Source organism: Danio rerio, chromosome 6, assembly GCF_052040795.2.
Source record: "Danio rerio strain M-AB ecotype USA chromosome 6, GRCz13ab, whole genome shotgun sequence".
NCBI classification, from domain to species: Eukaryota; Metazoa; Chordata; class Actinopteri; order Cypriniformes; family Danionidae; genus Danio; species Danio rerio.
Genome location: NC_141026.1, coordinates 12822782 through 12840254, shown reverse-complemented (window position 1 = coordinate 12840254; position 17473 = coordinate 12822782). Strand labels below are relative to the sequence as shown.

The 17473-nt window shown below is 35.3% G+C and overlaps 1 protein-coding gene across 50 annotated transcripts in view; it reads right to left on the bottom strand.

Moving 5' to 3' along the window:
- The window catches only part of baz2ba (bromodomain adjacent to zinc finger domain, 2Ba), a 171413-nt gene that overhangs the window by 56993 nt on the left and 96947 nt on the right, over positions 1 to 17473 (bottom strand). For all 50 annotated transcript variants that reach the window (XM_087256605.1, XM_087256622.1, XM_087256611.1 and 47 more), the window contains exons 4-8: positions 10330 to 10530; positions 8973 to 9128; positions 6685 to 6890; positions 4604 to 4810; positions 2287 to 2862 (exon numbers count right to left, since the gene is read on the bottom strand). In XM_087256605.1, the coding sequence (XP_087112731.1) occupies positions 2287 to 2862; positions 4604 to 4810; positions 6685 to 6890; positions 8973 to 9128; positions 10330 to 10530 (1346 nt within the window). The remainder of the gene's footprint in view (positions 1 to 2286; positions 2863 to 4603; positions 4811 to 6684; positions 6891 to 8972; positions 9129 to 10329; positions 10531 to 17473) is intronic.

Sequence of the window (17473 nt, the reverse complement as noted above, 5' to 3'; positions counted from 1 at the left end):
TAGCTGTGTTTATGTGCAGGTTGAAAATTTTCAAAAAGTTTTATGCAAGAAAGTTGAAAACCAGCGTATATTTATTCGCCGCCATGTCCGAGTCTGCTAGATCCTTTTAAACATTCACCCAGTTCTGTGAGTTTATTAACTTCTCCAAAAAATACACCTGGATGATGGCCGCTTACAGTGGTGCTTTTGACTGAGCCGAGCCCAGTTTGATGAACTGTTGTTCGGTGTTGGCAAAAGGATTTCCCCTCAGGACACCAACAACAGGCACTATGTTATAATCATGCCGCAATAATAGACAGCTCCTGATTGGTTAACGCAGCGCAAATGTCTGCTGAAGCTCATTTTTTCAACTCGAGCGATTCAAAACGCGATTCGCTCAACTGAATTGTTTTAAATTTACGAATTTGATTTGCACATTTATGAATTGTGTTTCGAATTTTGAATTGGATTTGTGCATTTATGAATAGTGTTTTGAATTTAGAAGTTGTGTTTTGAATTTACGAATTTGATTTGATAATTTATCAATTGTTTTGAATTTAAGAATTGGATTTGGGCATTTATGAATAGTGTTTTGAATTTTGAATTGGATTTGTGCATTTATGAATTGTGTTTTGAATTACCAAACTGTGTTTGAAATTTACAAATTCGATTTGTGCATTTCTGAATTGTGTTCTGAATTTACAAATTCAATTTGCGCATTTCTGAATTGTTCTCAATTTACGAATTGTATTTACGAATTTTTATCAACTAAGTTCTGAATATACGAATTGGATTTGCGCATTTATGAATTTTTTTGTTCCCAGGGATTGGTTGCGGCTGGAAGGGCATCAAACGCATAAAAACGTGCTGGATAAATTGCCAGTTCATTCCACTGTGGCGACCCTAAATTAATAAAAGGACTAAGCTGAAAAGAAAATGAATGAATAAATGAATTAACTGTTTTAAATTCACAAATTGGATTTGTGGATTTACTAACTGCATTTTGAATTTACAAATGAAATTTTGTAAATGTGAATTATAAACGTATTATTTCTGAGATTGATCTGACTCATAAAATGTGCTTGTTTAATGAACTTCTTAGTGAGTTAGCAGTTTATCCTCACTATACAAAGAAAGATTAACTGAACTGAATGATTCGTACTAGGGCTGCAGTGCTGCACAATATGTATTAAAATAAATATGGCAAGAGAGCTGAGAGTGATTGGGAAATCGTACAGGCTTTGATTAAGAATTAAATCTATGCTCACTTTAAAGACAATATAAGCTTAATAATTCAGTTGCAAACATTAGTTTTTTATTATTATAGTAAACTAAATCTCTGTTATTATTATTTAACAGTACAATGCACATTGTTTTAATGCATTTTCTTTCTAATACGAATATTTATTTATTTATTTAATAATGAGAGTTTAATAAACAGTCTTACTGGATTTTTTCTCTTACGCATCCTACAACAAAATCAACCGAATCACTGTGGATTGATTTTTTAAAATAGCCAATATACTGTATATAGCAGAATAGTCCAAATTTCAGTCTTCGCTTTCTCAATATAGCGCAGATAAAATCACATACAGCTAAAACACCACAGCCAGGAGCCCCAAGTATAAACAAGAATAACACTGTTGCTTGGCTTAGCAAGCAGCGCTAATAAAATCTAAATATTATGAAACTGTTCCCCACCGTAACATAATAATAAAATCACTCTGGTTAATTACAAGCAGAAGAAAAAAAAACTATATTAACCTCTTCAACAGTAATTTCAAGGCAACAAAAGGAGAGGTGAGGAAAAGGCACATTTATTACACTCATTTGCCGAAATCTGGACCCTTAAGAAGCCACAGAGTTAATTGCCTGTTGGTTTTGCTTCAGTAATTCTAATAAAGCGATGCACATTGTCACTTTCATTTACCAACTAAAGCCACACAGTAGGGAAGCCAGTCCTGCTGATAAGAGAATGGAGCTGTCCTTTCTGTCCTTCTCTCTGCGTTTCTGTCTTCAACACACCCACAAACACACACGCACACACAAATAATTCTCTCTCCCCCTCACATTCTCCCTCTCCGTTACTCTGACCTTTTCAAATAGGCTGGTCAATAAGGAGAGACACGTCCTGAATACCAACAGCACCCTAAAAGCGATAATCCTAAATTGGCTTAAAAGATACAGACACAAACGGTGGAGAATTTGCTTTAGCTGGTTTGCTTTCCTGGAAAATGAAAATGTGGACGGCGGCCTTGAGGGAGAAGCCAGATTAATGTATGGACTGAACATTCTCACATTGCTCACCTGTTTCAGCCTGTAGTCAGCCGTGACTTGAGCCAGAGAACTTTCCAGAAGCTTCCTGCTGGTCAGGGCGTCCAGCGCTGGAGACTGGGACTTGCGCGAGGACGCTTGTGCCTTGAGGGAAGGGGTGAGAGGTGGCGGTTTGGGGGAAGAGGACAGTGGGAGGGGTTTTGGTGGGGAGGGTACTGACAGCGGTTTAGGGGAGGAGCATAACGACAGTGGGAGGGGCTGAGGTGATGAAGGGAGTGGCTTGGCAGAGAGGGTTTTTGGAGAGGATGAGGTCAGATGCTGTGGAGAATGTTTCGGAGAAGCGTCTCGACGCGACTGTGCGATCAGTGCTAATGGTTTACTGGCTGCAGCCAGGCCGGTGGACTGGATGACGCTGGTGTGGAGGGGTCTTTCTCTGGCTCTGCTGCCCGATACAGACAGCAGAGGGGACTGAGAGTGGGCTGGTGGAGGTGGAGAGCGATGCAGGTGCAATGGAGGTGTGGCATCTAACGGTGCACCTCCACGGAAGTCCTGAGCTTCCAGCAGCTTGGACTTTTCCTTCTTACTGAGCCCAGAAATTGCTGTCACGATCTGGGTAGACAAAATAGGAAGAAGTCCCCATGTTGGTTAAAGCTTTTAACATAGAAAAAGAAAAGTGTTTTAACATGATTGTTTTCAAGTGACACTGACCCTCAGGTTGCATGAAATCCTTAGGCTAGTCTAAGTTAGCCAACTAGCAAGTTCTACGACTATGCTAAGTTTATGCACCTGGTAGTTTTTGTCACTCTAACCTTAAGTTACACACTCAAAATGTAATTCATATATATACACATTACGGGTCAAAAGTTTGGGGTCAGTAGGATTTTGAAATGCTTTAAAACAATGGTCTCAAACTCAATTCCTGGAGGACCACAGCTCTGCACAGTTTTTCTCTAACCACCTCCAACTCACACCTGCTCAATAGTCTCTAGTAGTCTTGAACCCCTTGATTAGTTGGATCAGCTGTGTTTGATTAGAGATGGAGCAAAACTGTGCAGAGCTGCAGCCCTCCAGGAATCCAGTTTGAGTCCTATGTGTTAAAATAAGCTTCTCCAGCTCACCAAAGCTACATTTATTTAATCAAAAATACAGCAAAAACTATAAAACTGTGAAATGTTATTGCACTATAAAATAACTGTTCAAATGTAGCTTATAATTTAATGCAATAATTTATTTTAAAAATGATTTTTCAGCTTGATTACTCCAGTCCAGACATGATCCTTCAGAATTCACTCTAATATTATGATTATTATTATAAATTATTATTATTATTATTAATATTACTAATAATGGTAAAAGTAATAAAAGTAATAATGACTGAACTAATAATTTTATTTGACAATACACACAATAAGTATTAAATAAATATTTAAGAAATAAGTATTAAACAATGTAACATTTTTTCCATTTAACAAATGCCGCATTTATGAACAGAATCACTTATTTAAAAAAAAAAGAAAGAAAAACGACCCCAAACTTTTGACCCGTTATATACTTTTTAAACTTTTTTGCCCTAGATTTTTTTCAAGATGCTAGTGTTCGGCTTAAAGTGCAATAAAGTATAATGAGGCAAGTTAGGGTAATAAGGCAAGTCATTATATAATGATGGTTTGTTCTGCACAAAATAAAAAAAATAAAAAATTATAAGTGGGCTTATGATATTGACCTTAAAATGTTTTTTTTTTTTTTTTATTAAAACTGCCTTTATTGTAGTCGAAATAAAACAAATAAGACTTTCTTTAGATGTATTTGAATTTCATAATCAAATAAAAATTTCTGAATAATGTCATAACTTAATGTGATGCGTATTTATCAGTCATAATAAAATAAAATTAGTATAAAAATTATGATTTATGCATAATTTTTATTTAAATAATCATATCATTTCAAAATGTATTTATTTAAATTGAGTGCACTGCATAGGTAAGTTATGTAACTTATGTTATGTCATTTAGCAGATACTTTTATTCAAAGTGACTTCCAGTGCTTCCTACATTCAAAAAAATACTTTTGCTGCTTGTTCAAACTAATTATAGCATTTAAAATAAGTTGAAAAAACTAAATTCTTAAATCGTTTTTCTGGGACAACTTAATTATTTTATGTTTAAATCCACTTAAATTTGTAAAAATGATTGAGTTAACTTAATTGATATGTGTTAGGATAACTTGAAAGAATTGTGTGTAGATCTGAGGTTATTAATAATTTTTTGCTCGAAGCCTCGATAGTTTCAAGCTGACTAACTTTTGTGATATAGGCCAACAACAGCAATAAACTAACATGAGCAAAACTTACTTTCATTTTCTTTTTTTTCTGCCGCTCCTTTTCCGAGTCTGACTCCTCGCTGTCTTTACTCTGTTCATCTTCATCTTCGTCATCATCATCCTCCTCTCCAAGATCATCCATATCACTGCTGCTCACTCCGTCGCTGTCTGTATCCAGTGATGATCCAGATTCACTCTCACTTACGCCAGGCCCCTCTACCTGCTTCTTACGGGATTTCTGCATTGGTCGACACAGACAATTAAAAGAGTCAACTCAAGAATGAATCCTACAAACAACAGACCCATCTCCCTCAACATTCATTCATTAGTTTTCCTTCGGCTTAGTCCCTTGTAATTAACAATATTCTTCAATACATCCATGTGTAGAAACTCTTTTTGAACACGATAATTCGTTTGACAGCACTAATAAAGATTACATAGAGGCCTAACTATGAGCATTATACTGTATGTTATGTGATGGTGTATAATTATAGCATAGAAAACTGAAACCTACTGAATAATCTGTTTATTACTACAGTTGTGTTGTACCACAGCAACAATATACAGTTGAAACCAGAAGTTTACATACAGTACACTGCATAAAAAGGCACATAACCATTTTAAATAAGTCGGATGTTAATGTGACTAAACCTTTTCTCTTTTGGGTAAATTAGGATTATCAAACTTGTTTCTGTTATGCTTAATTGCAGAATAATGAGAGAGATATTTTTGAGAAATTGTTATAACTTTTCTTGAGAGCCCAGTTTACATACAATAAGATTGTCATGCCTTTGAAAAAGCTCAGATGATGGTGTCAAGGTTTTGGAAGTTTCTGTTTGGCTAATTTACAACATTTGAGTTAATTGGAGTCACGACTGTAGAATAGTATTTAAAGAAAACCTCAAACACACTGCTTCCTTGTGTGACAACATGGGAAAATCAACAAGCCAGCATCCGCAAAAAAGCCAGATTACAATTTGCTAAATTACTCTGGGATAAGAACATTATGTAGAAATACTGAAGCAACATCTCAAGACATCAGCCAGGAAATGAAAACCACAAATGGGTCTTCTAAACAGACCATGACCCTAAGCATACCGCCAAATTAGTTAAAATGTGCTTTAAGGACAACAGAGTGAATGTTAGAAGTGGCCATCACAAAGCCCTGATCTCAATCCTATAGAAAATTTGTGGGCAGAGTTGAAAAAGCTGAGCAAGACAGCCAACAAATCTGACTCAGTTACACCAATTCTGTTAGGAGGAATGGGCCAAAATTCCTTCAAACTATAGTGAGAAGCTTGTGGAAGGATAACCAAAACATTTTACCAAAGTTATACAGTCTAAAAGCAAAGCCAAATAAATACCAAGGAAATGTATGTGAACTTTTGACTGTCTGGAAATTAATAAAAAAATTCTTAAAAAAAAAAAAAATCTCATTATTCTGGCATTTAGTAAATGTAAATAATGTAGGTAATCCTAACAGACCTAAAATAGTAAACTTTTAGTATGATTTACTATCAGACATTTTTTTTTTTAAATGGTTATGTTCATTTTTTTAGAGTGTATGTAAACTTCTGGTTTCAACAGTAACTACTATGACAGTTTAATTAAAGTAATGATCTAATGTATGCTTCCAAACACTATAGTATTTGTTCTACCACCTCAGTGACATTCAAAACTGAGCCCTCTTTATGATGTAAGGATCATTCCCAACATATGTGATTATTTTCTATTTATATCTCCTTTGAAATATGGTATAAATTGCGTAAATACAAACGTTTTTCTACTTCCTGCCCTCTATCTGAATTAAGCGCGTTACCAGAACCACATGATTGAAAACAACCTATTGAATATCATCAAACATTATGAGTTCTTGCTCAATTTGTGAATTGAAACCATGTTTGGTCACAAAAAAAAGTGATTTCAAAAACTCGACTGATACTATGAACTTAGGTTAGAGTAAAAGTATGTCAGTAGTTCTTATTGTACACATACTGTCATTAGAAACAGTAGCTAAGAGGAGCAAGGCTCAGTGACAGGTGGATTGAATATTTGGTCATGCATGTGGAGTGTTTTGTGTGTTTAGACGGATGGCGTTCAGTGCTGTCACACCTTCTCTTTAGTTTTCTGCGAGGGTTTCTCCTGAAGCTCCCCTGTGCTGTTGCTATGGTGACTGGCCTTGCGGTCGCGGGCTTTGGCGTTGAGTGTCCGGCTGTGTTCAGGGGGCCGGAGCGCGGGGGAGGGGGAAGCAGAAGCCGAAACCGTTCCTTTCGCCACAGAGGGAGACAGCGAACGACCATTCACCGCTCCGTTTACACCTGCAGTAAACAGAGGTTACATGTAGCCAAGTTAAAAAAAAAAAAAAGATAATGAAGATTTCTCTCAACTTACAGCTACAGTGCATCCGGAAAGTATTCATAGCGCTTCACTTTTTTATGCTTCAGCCTTATTCCAAAATGGATTAAAATAATTTACATCCTCAAACTTTTACACACAATACCCCATAATGACAATATGAAAAAACGTTTTGGGAAATTGTTACAAATTTATTCAAAATAAAAATGCAAAAGTATTTACAGCCTTTGCCGTGAAGCTCTAAACTGAGCTCAGGTATATTCTGTTTCCACTGATCATTCTTGAGATGTTTCAGCAGCTTAATTTGAGTTCACCTGTGGTAAATTCAGTTGATTGGACATGATTTAAAAAGGCAAACACCTGTCTATATTAGGTCCCAGGGTTGACAGTGCATGTCAAAGCACAAACCAAGCATGAGAACAAAGGAATTGACCTCTGAGACAGGATTGACTCGAGGCACAAGGCTGGGGAAGGTTACAGAAAAATTTGTGGTGCTCTGAAAGTTCCAGAGAGCACAGTGGCCTCCATCATACGTAAGTGGAAGATGTTTGAAACCAACAGAACTCTTCCTAGAGTTGGCCGGCCATCTAAGCCGAGTGATCGGGGAAGAAGGGCCTTAGTCAGGGAGGTGATCAATAACCCGATGGTCACTCTGACTGAGCTCCAGCGTTCTTCTGTTGAGAGAGGAGAACCTTACAGAAGGACAACCATCTGTGCAGCAATCCACCAATCAGGCCTGTATGGAAGAGTGGCTAGATGGAAGCCACTCACCGCCTGGAATTTCAGGCATGGAACTCTCAGACTACAAGAAACAAAGTTCTCTGGTCTGATGAGACTAAAATTGAACTCTTTGGAGTGAATGGCAGGCGTTATGTTTGGAGAAAACCAGGCACCGCTCATCACCAGGCTAAAACTATCCTGCTGTGGGGATGTTTTTCAGCAGCAGGAACTGGAAGACTAGTCAGGATAGAGGGAAAGATGAATATGGCAATGTACAGAGACATCCTGAATGAAAACCTGCTTCAAAGTGCTCTTGACTTCAGACTGGGGTGACAGATCATCTTCCAACAGGACAATGACCCAAAGCACACCGCCAAAATATCAATGAAGTGGCTTCACAACAACTCAGTAAAAGTCCTTGAGTGGCCCAGCCAGAGCACAGACCTAAATCCTATTGAACATCTCTGGAAAGATCTGAAAATGGCTGTACACCATCACTTCCCAGCCAACCTGATAGAGCTTGAGAGGTACAGCAAAGAGGAATGGGCAAAAATCCCCAAAGACAGGTTTGTCGAGCTTGTGGCATCATATTCAAAAAGACTTGAGGCTGTAATTGCTGCCAAAGGTGCATCAACAAAGTATTAAGCAAAGGCTGTGAATACTTGTGTACATGTGGTTTTTCAAGTTTTTTATTTTAAATAAATTTGCAATTATTTCAAAAAATCTTTCTTCACATTGTCATTATGGGGTATTGTGTGTGGAATGTTGAGGAAATCAATGAATTTAATCAATTTTGAAATAAGGGTGTAACATAAAAAAATGTGAAAAAAGTGAAGCGCTAAAAATATTTTCTAGATTCACTTTATGGAAAAAGTAAATAATTAAGACACCAGCGGATTACTTTTTTCGATTTAACAGGTATGCATTTGGGTGAAATATTCATATTTGTTTAATTGTAGTTTTTTATTTTATTCTATTATTTGCAATTTGGAGAAAATGTTGTCATACTTTAAATATTAGCATTTTACTCAAACACATACTCATCTTTCCTAAATAATTTTTCCCAAAGCTGTATGTAATGTGTCAGCCTTCATCGTGAATTTCTAAAACAAAAGTATAAGTTTTAAGTGCCGAAGATGTGCTGATAAGCCGGCTGATGAATTCAGCACTGGAGGCGACTGCTCAAGGCGGTGATTACCAAGAGCACACCAGCCTGAAGGCTACAATCCTGCTGCATTACTTTTGTTTAACTTTAAGTCTGCCTCCAAGGGATAGCATACATTTCCAGGAAGCAGTTTTTTTTAATTTTTTTTTAAGATGAATACCTTTGGAGGCCTGGCTGCTCTTGCTAGGCGTTTTGGATGTGTACGGATTGGCCTCGTGGTTGTGAAGGGGCGGGGCAAATATTGGTGGCAGACCCAGGAAAGGCGGGAAGAAGGCTGGAGGACTCCGCCCATGTGCTTCTGCTGCTCTCCACCATTCTGAGAAAAAAAAGAGGAACATTAGGATAGATCACGTAAATTAGGTAGTAGTGATATAAACATTAGATGCTATTTTATTATTATTATTAGTAGTAGTAGTAATAGTAGTAGTCAAGTCACCCTTATTTTTATTGTGCTTTACATAAAATGTGTCAAAACCACTTAATAATGATAATAACAGATAATAAGATAATTAAAAAAATAATAAAAAGATTTTTAGGTTTATTTAGGAGTTTTTTTATAACAACAACAGCAGCAATTATTAATATTAATAAGTTATAATTACTTTTATTAACAATATTACCAGTACTACTACTACTAATAAAAATAATAGTGATTAGAACAATAATAAAAAATTATAGCTGTAGTCGTAGCTTTTATTATTATTATTATCATTATTATGATTATCATCATCATCATCAATAACAATATTTTCCCTAAACAATAATAGTTACATCTTTTTTTTTCAACAACACTACTAATAATTATTACTGGTTATTATTAGTAGCAAAAATATTACAATATTATTATTTTTACACTACTAGTATTTTTAAATACTAAATTATTTTGAATAACAATAGCTAGTATTACCACAAAAACACAAAAAATTTAAACAACATTGATTAGTTCTAATAAAAAAATTATTATATTAGCAATACTACAACTAGCACTACTGCTACTACTACTACTACTACTACTACTACTAATAATAATAATAATAATAATAATAATAATAATAACAACAATAGTATATGTTAAAATGGAAAATTAATTCTTTGCAAAATTTATTCTTAGTAGTAGCTTTAGCATGGTTACACTCTTGTAATGGTATGTAATTTAATATGTATTTATATACCGCATTTATTGTGTATGGGTATACACCCAAAGTGCTTCACAATCATAAGGGGGGTCTCCCCACACCAACACCAGTGTGTAACATCCACCTGGAGCAGCCACAGGACAATGGCGCCAGTGCGCTCACCACACACCAGCTATTGGTGGAGTGAAGAGACAGTGATAGAGCCAATTCGGTGGATGGGGATGATTGGGAGGCCATGATTAAAAGGGCCAATTGAGGGACTTTGGCCAGGACACTCTTACATTATTACAATATTATACTATCATTTCATAATGTTTTTTGTGTGTGTGGCTTTAAGAATTTATGTTGTGTGTCATGAATAAACACAGAATGCACTCATACCTGAGAAGGCTCCTAGTTGAGGATGAGCTGCGAGGGCAGCAGAGACCCCCAATCCTCCTAAACCTCCAAACTCTGGGCGGACCGTCGCTGGTGAGAGCAGACCGAAGGCTGGATGGGCCATGAGAGGGTAAGCACTGGGCACAGAGGTCACTGAGCTGACACTAAAAGGCTGGTCACTGCCAGTTAACCCAAACAGAGGACCTGCACCAACAAACACACACACATAAGACAACATTACACATTCAGCTATAAGCATCATATACTGTTTATTCATGTTAATTAAAGATTCTGTGAAATTCATTGTGCATTTTTATTCGATGTTTGACAATCTCTAATGAAAAAGGAAGATAGGATAGGACATGGAGTAGCTCCTCCCCTTTAAAAAACAGCCAATAGACTACCAAAAAAAGAGATTGGTTGAGATCAAGCGCATCCAATGAAAAGCAATCAAGAAGCGTCTTGAAGGGGGCCGGGCATGTCAGATACTAGAGAGCATTTCATTGGTCAGAAGATTTGATAAGAACCTGAAGTATGAGTTGATTTGAAAAAAATCGCTGATCCATTTAGGCAAACTGCAAGCTTTGGATGTTTATTTTAACACACTTAGCATCTTTGACTGGCAATAAAAATGATTACATACTCAAATAAAAAACATTTGCTTGAATTACATTTTTCTATTGTAGTTTGTGTAACTATTGCTTTGACTAACTTCCAAATGCATGACAAATGTTTTAAATACCCACTAAAGTCCCCTAAAGGAGAATGAGCGCTTTCATATATGGCCCCTAAACTCTGAAATAGTCTTTCTGATAATGTCAGAGGCTCAGACACACTATCTCAGTTTAAAACTAGATTATCTTTTCAGTGAAGCATATACACACTGCATCACATAACTGCAGGATGAAGTTCAACCCAACTCTTCAAATGCATACTTTCATATTACATTAATATCTCACTTGCATATAAATGATGAACAGCAGCTACGCTAATTCTTTTATTTGCTCTCTATTTCGCCTCTAGATCATGAAATGCCACTTAATCAGATCAAAGATATGTGAAGAGATTATGCAAACAATCTGAGATCTTCGGGGAGACCAACATTTAATACACTTCATCATAAAAGTATTATTATTATTACATGTAAATACTATTTCTTTTGACAGGACGCTACATACTGTATAACTGCAGTTTGACTATCGTCACCTTAGAATTAGAAGGTTCTATCTGACATTTTTGTCAAAATTGAATTATTGACAAATTCTTAAAAAATGACAACTTATTTACATTACAGAATGTTTTTTATAAGTTGTTTACATTTTAAGACGTTTTATTTAAAAAAAAAACAAATGTTACACACATGTTTGTAACATTACACACTGTTTGCTATATGGAATGCACAAATTTTAAAAAGCTCAATATCTCATTCAGAACGCAGATCGAACCTTATAATTCCAAGGTGACGCTATGTTTATATACTGGCAACCTTTTACACAGCTTCTTAACTTCTCTAATTTTGACTGTATTGTAATAACGTGCACCTTTTATGAAGCTGCTTTGGCATTATTGTGAAAAGCGCTATACGAGTAGACTTGAGTTGAATGAATATATCATTGTCCTTTAAAAACAGTGTTAACAGTCGATTGGGTATGTTGGTTTTCCAGTTTAAATCTTATTGATTTTGTTTTTAGTGGCTTTGGAGGAATTCTCACCATGCTTTCATATTGTGAATCGCACACTGTTCAGGGTTGTAAACATGTAGAGGAAAACCATTCATTCAAAATTGACATCCATTCAAATGGAAAATTTTCCAGACAGAGAGAAATTTAGAATGGCAAATGATTTACAAATCATATTTATAACCAACACGGAACCTTTATTTAAACTGTTTTGGTGCAAAAAAAAATCTGTTTATAAAATCTAAATATTAGAAAATGCATTTTATGGTCCTTTTTAAAGCAAGAAGATTTCCCTCTGAATTAAAATAAACTAACCTTAATATATTTTTTTTGTGAACAGTATTATTATTAATATCTTACACACTTTTACACACTTAAGCAAATTTACCAAAGATATGGGTAAATATCATTTTTATTTATTTTTGTAATATCACTCTATCTGCATCTGGTGGCATTTTATGTATTGGAAAAGAAAGCTTTTTAAATGAATAAGAAAGTGAGCGTCGAGAGATTTAAGAGTTCAGTTTGAGCTTCTGAGTGTTCAATGTGTTTTGTCAAGGTGTGTGGGCTTGTGTGTTATCCATGATGTTGTGCAGCTATGTATGTGTATGATTTTGTGCCACAGGAAGAGAAAGTCTCCAAATGCTGAATCAGCCACAACTCTAGATATGACTTTCAGTAAATTCAGCTCTAACGGCAGTCCAAACTTTCCTCACAGTTTTTTTCTTCAGTAGTGTGTGTTTAGATTTACAGTTGAAGACAAAGTGATTAGCCTTTTTTTCAAAATATTTTCCCATGTGATGTTTAACAGAATTTTTCGACAGTATTTACTATTATATTTTATACTTATTTGTTTTAGTTTAGCTGAAATGGTAATAAAAAATAATAAAAAATAAACAAAGCTGTAAAATTGTACTTGAAGTGACCAGTAAAATATTATAAACTGCAATCATGGCAAAGATGAAATAAATTAGTTATTTGAAATCAGTAATTAAAACGATTCTATTTATTTATATATCTATCCGTTTATTGATTGTGCCTGATTCCATCCATTCATCCATCCGTTTTTTTATATATCTATGCATCTGTCCATCCGTCCGTCCTTCTATCCATCCATCCATCCATCCATCCATCCATCCATCCGTTTATTTATATATCTATCCATCTGTCCTTCCGTCCGTCCTTCCATCCATGCATCCATCCATCCGTTTATTTATATATCTATCCATCTGTCCGTCCATCCTTCTATCCATCCATCATCCATCCATCCATCCATCCATCCATTTATATATCTATTCATCTATCCATCTGTCCATCCATTCATCCATCCATTTATTGATATATCAATACATCCGTCCGTTCTTCTATCCATCTATTTATTTATATATTTATCTATCCATCCCTCCATCCGTCCATTCATACATCCATACATCCATCCATCGCTATCCATCTTACTATCTATCTATACGTTTGCCCTTCCATCCATCCATCCATCCACCCATCCATCTGTTTATTTAAATATCTATCTATCCATCCGTCCATTTGTTTATTTATATATCTATCTATCTATCTTTCTGTCCTTCTATCCATCCATCCGCCCATCCATCTATCTATCTGTTTATTTATATATCTATCCATCCATCCGTCTGTCCTGCTATCCATCCATCCATCCATTCACCCATCCATCTATCTATCTGTTTATTTATATATTTATCCATCCATCCATGCATTCTTCCATCCATCAATTCATGTATCTGTTTATTTATAAATCTATCCATCCGTCCATCCTTCTATCCATCCGTCCATCCATCCGTCCATCCATCCATCCGTCCATCCATCCATCCATCCATCCATCCATCCATCCATCCATCTTTTTTTAATAAAAAATTCACAGGAAGGCTTAGAATTATGAAAATGACTCACTATATATCTAGTTTTATTGTAAAAACACTAAATATTTTATAGAACTGTATTAATAATTAGATTTTAAAAAGGCTATGGTATATCTTCATTTAGACACCCAAGTTAATGTCTATGTGAGTGTGTGTGTGTGTGTGTGTGTGTGTGTGTGTGTGTGTGTGTGTGTGTGTGTGTGTGTGTGTGTGTGTGTGTGTGTGAGCCTGTGTGAGAGACACTTTGATGGCTGTTAATGTTAAATGTAATCACAGGCTTTCTGACAGTATTTGATTAATAACTATGATCAGACCAAATGAAAGTCTTGGCGTGATAGAACAAGGAAGAAGTGGGAGAGAAGACGCCCAAAGCGCTCCGGCGTCTTCCGCGGCTTTTCTAGAAGATATCACAACACGAGCCCTCTCCGAGTTCGATAAATCACTTCAATCTCTTGTTTGACATTGTATGGGCTCTCGGTATACATGTAAACACAGAGCTCTTGGTATTAATCATCCCGGTCGTCATCATCATCCAGATTGCATCCTTTCTGGGATCGATCTCCTCTGGCAGCGCTGATGCTGCCCATTGTCTCCTTCAGGAGTCACATGTAATTTCTAAGCCGCATATTTCATGCAAATTCAATTTCCATTAGGGAGCGCAGAGAAGAAAGGCTTGAGCGCACCGTTCCGCCAGCGCAGCACCGTGCCAGTACACACACACACACACACACACCGAGAGAAAGAGAGAGAGAAAAGTGATGATGGGAAATGCAGGATTTTGCAGATAGCTATAACTCCAGGAGGGACGGAGAGAGGAGGAGAGGGCCTTGACTTTCCTTTGTTGTTGTTTATGTGTGAAGACTGTAGGAACTGTCTGCTGCATGCAGTTTTTTGTGCAATCTTTTTCCCTGGAGTCCACTTAAAATGTTAGTCCACTTGAAAAAAGTCCACAAAAACAGTCATAATTTAGTTTCCGTGACCATTTCGGGTTCTCTCTTTGACCCTTGGAAATGAGCTGCTTTTGCTGCCATACCTTAAAACGATAGTAGTTTTCCCAAAAGTTCACCTAAACGTCATTATTTACAACCTTTCTGGTCGGATTCCCTTTTTGAAAATAAAAAAAATATTATTTCTACCTGTAGATATGGAGGTTAATTCCTCACATGCTTGTGTTCAAACCCAGACACATACAGTACATGAGACAAGTTTTTTTTATACTAGTTATAGAGGTTATTATGACTAGTTCATGAATGTGTGCTTGATATTTCTCCTTTTCATTTTTAATATAAACAAGTCATCATGACAATTTAGGTGAATCACTTCATTTTCCATTTAATTATGAGGTTAAAATACTGCTTTTTATTGACATTTGAAGCACTACTTTTAGCTGAATTAGCTTGTCGAATGGTCTTCATAATCACACTTTTAAAGATTTAAAATAAAGAAATATGAAAAAAAAATATTTTTTTAAATACAAATTACAGCATTAGAAAAAAATAAATAAAATAAAGAAATGTAGTCTATTGTCACTTCACTTACATCCGATTGTACGTTAACTTGCAAAGAAGGATGTTAAAAATAATTGTTTGCATTGGGCAAAACTGATTAGCTGAAGTCACACCAAAGCGACAGCCAACTGAGGATTCTGCTGGGTCTTAAAACCTTTTTCAATTGGTTATTTTCACAATTTATGATGGCATAGCAGTCAAAGCAGGACAAATGAGTTCATACTAATATATACTGAAGAAGGTGCTCAATGTCATTCACAAATCTTATCATGGTAACACACATTAAACTAAAGTAATGCAATAATCATTGTTTATTAATGTTAGATGTAACATAAAACTCCAATGTACATCACTGATAAGGAAAAAAAAAACTAAAAACAACCATACTAATGTCAACAAATACAGTATAAAAGTGTCATATATATACAGTTGAAATCAGAATTATTAGCCCCCATTTGAATACATTTTTTTAACTTTTTTTCCAAATGATGTTTAACAGAGTAAGGAATTTTTCACAGTACTTCAGATAATATTTTTTCTTCTGGAGAAAGTCTTATTTGTTTTATTTCGGCTAGAACAAAAGCAGTTTTTATTTATTTTTTAAACCATTTGAAGATCAATATTATTAGCCCCTTTAAGCTATATATATATATATATATATATATATATATATATATATATATATATATATATATATATATATATATATATATATATATTAATAGTCTACAGAACAAACCATCGTTATACAATAACTTGACTAATTACTCTAACCTGCCTAGTTAAAATAATTACCCTAGTTAAGCCTTTAAATGTCACTTTAAGCTGTATAGAAGTGTCTTGAAAAACATCTAGTCAAATATTATTGACTGTCATCATGGCAAAGATAAAATCAATCAGTTATTAGAGATGAGTTATTAAAACTATTATGTTTAGAAATGTGTTGAAAAAGTCTTCTCTCTTTTAAACAGAAATTGGGGGAAAAAACAGAGGGGGCTAATAATTCAGGAGGGTTAATAATTCTGACTTCAACTGTATATCAAGGACACTTACTGCTAAGCAGGCTTCTGTAGCAGTTTAAAAAAAATTTTATCATTAAAATCATGACCATTTTTTACAGTTTATCTTTTACTGACAGTATTTAAGGATGTCACATCTGGTACAGTCTGTCCGCTGTTTATAATCAGAACTAGCGATGCCTGTGTTAAATAATTCAAACAGATCATACACTGAGCTTTTTCTCAATCAGTAACAGGATGTTTCAGTCTGATCTCACAAGAAATCGTAAGTATTTTACTTTTTGTCTGTTTAGTGACTAATTCATTGAAATTCGTACAAGTTTAGATGTATGAAAATGTACAATTTTAAAAAGGAAGCATGGCACCCAACCATGGGTGATGAACAAATTGTACTAATTTGTATTAGATCGTACGACATTATACGAATTAGCCACTATATTCAATAGTTACAAATTGCCGTGAGATTGCATCGGATGTTTCAGTGCTTGCTGATGTTGAATATCTAACCCTCCAGTGATGGTCTTCAGATAGTTTGTGCAAGTAGCTTGTTATAATTTTATATGACCAATTTATAAAATCTGCCACTATTTTAATCATGCATTTCAATGTATTATTATTATTATTATTATTATTAGCAGTAGTAATGGTATTTATGTGTTTATATATTTAGTTTTTAAAAACAAAATCTTTATGACAACTTGTTGGTGTGTGATTCTTCCAAGTTAGAATCATTATAGAAGAACTGGTTGAAACTGTTGTTTGTTGGTGAACCAAACTACATTGGTCACGCCGTGTGTTTGTTTTTGTGCACAGCCAGTTAACTCTTAATTCAAAAGAGCAAGAAAATCCTGTTTTGCATGATATGTCCTCTTTTAATTAGGCTCCGGAACAAGAAAGAGAAGAAAGAAGAAGACAAACAGCTTTCAGTTCGCAAGCGTATAAGGCCTGTCTTTTTAAATCTCACACACAAAAAAACACTATAGCCTATATGTTTTGGGCTTCGTCCTCATATAGACAGTGGCGACGAAAGAAGGGAAAAAGGGACAAAA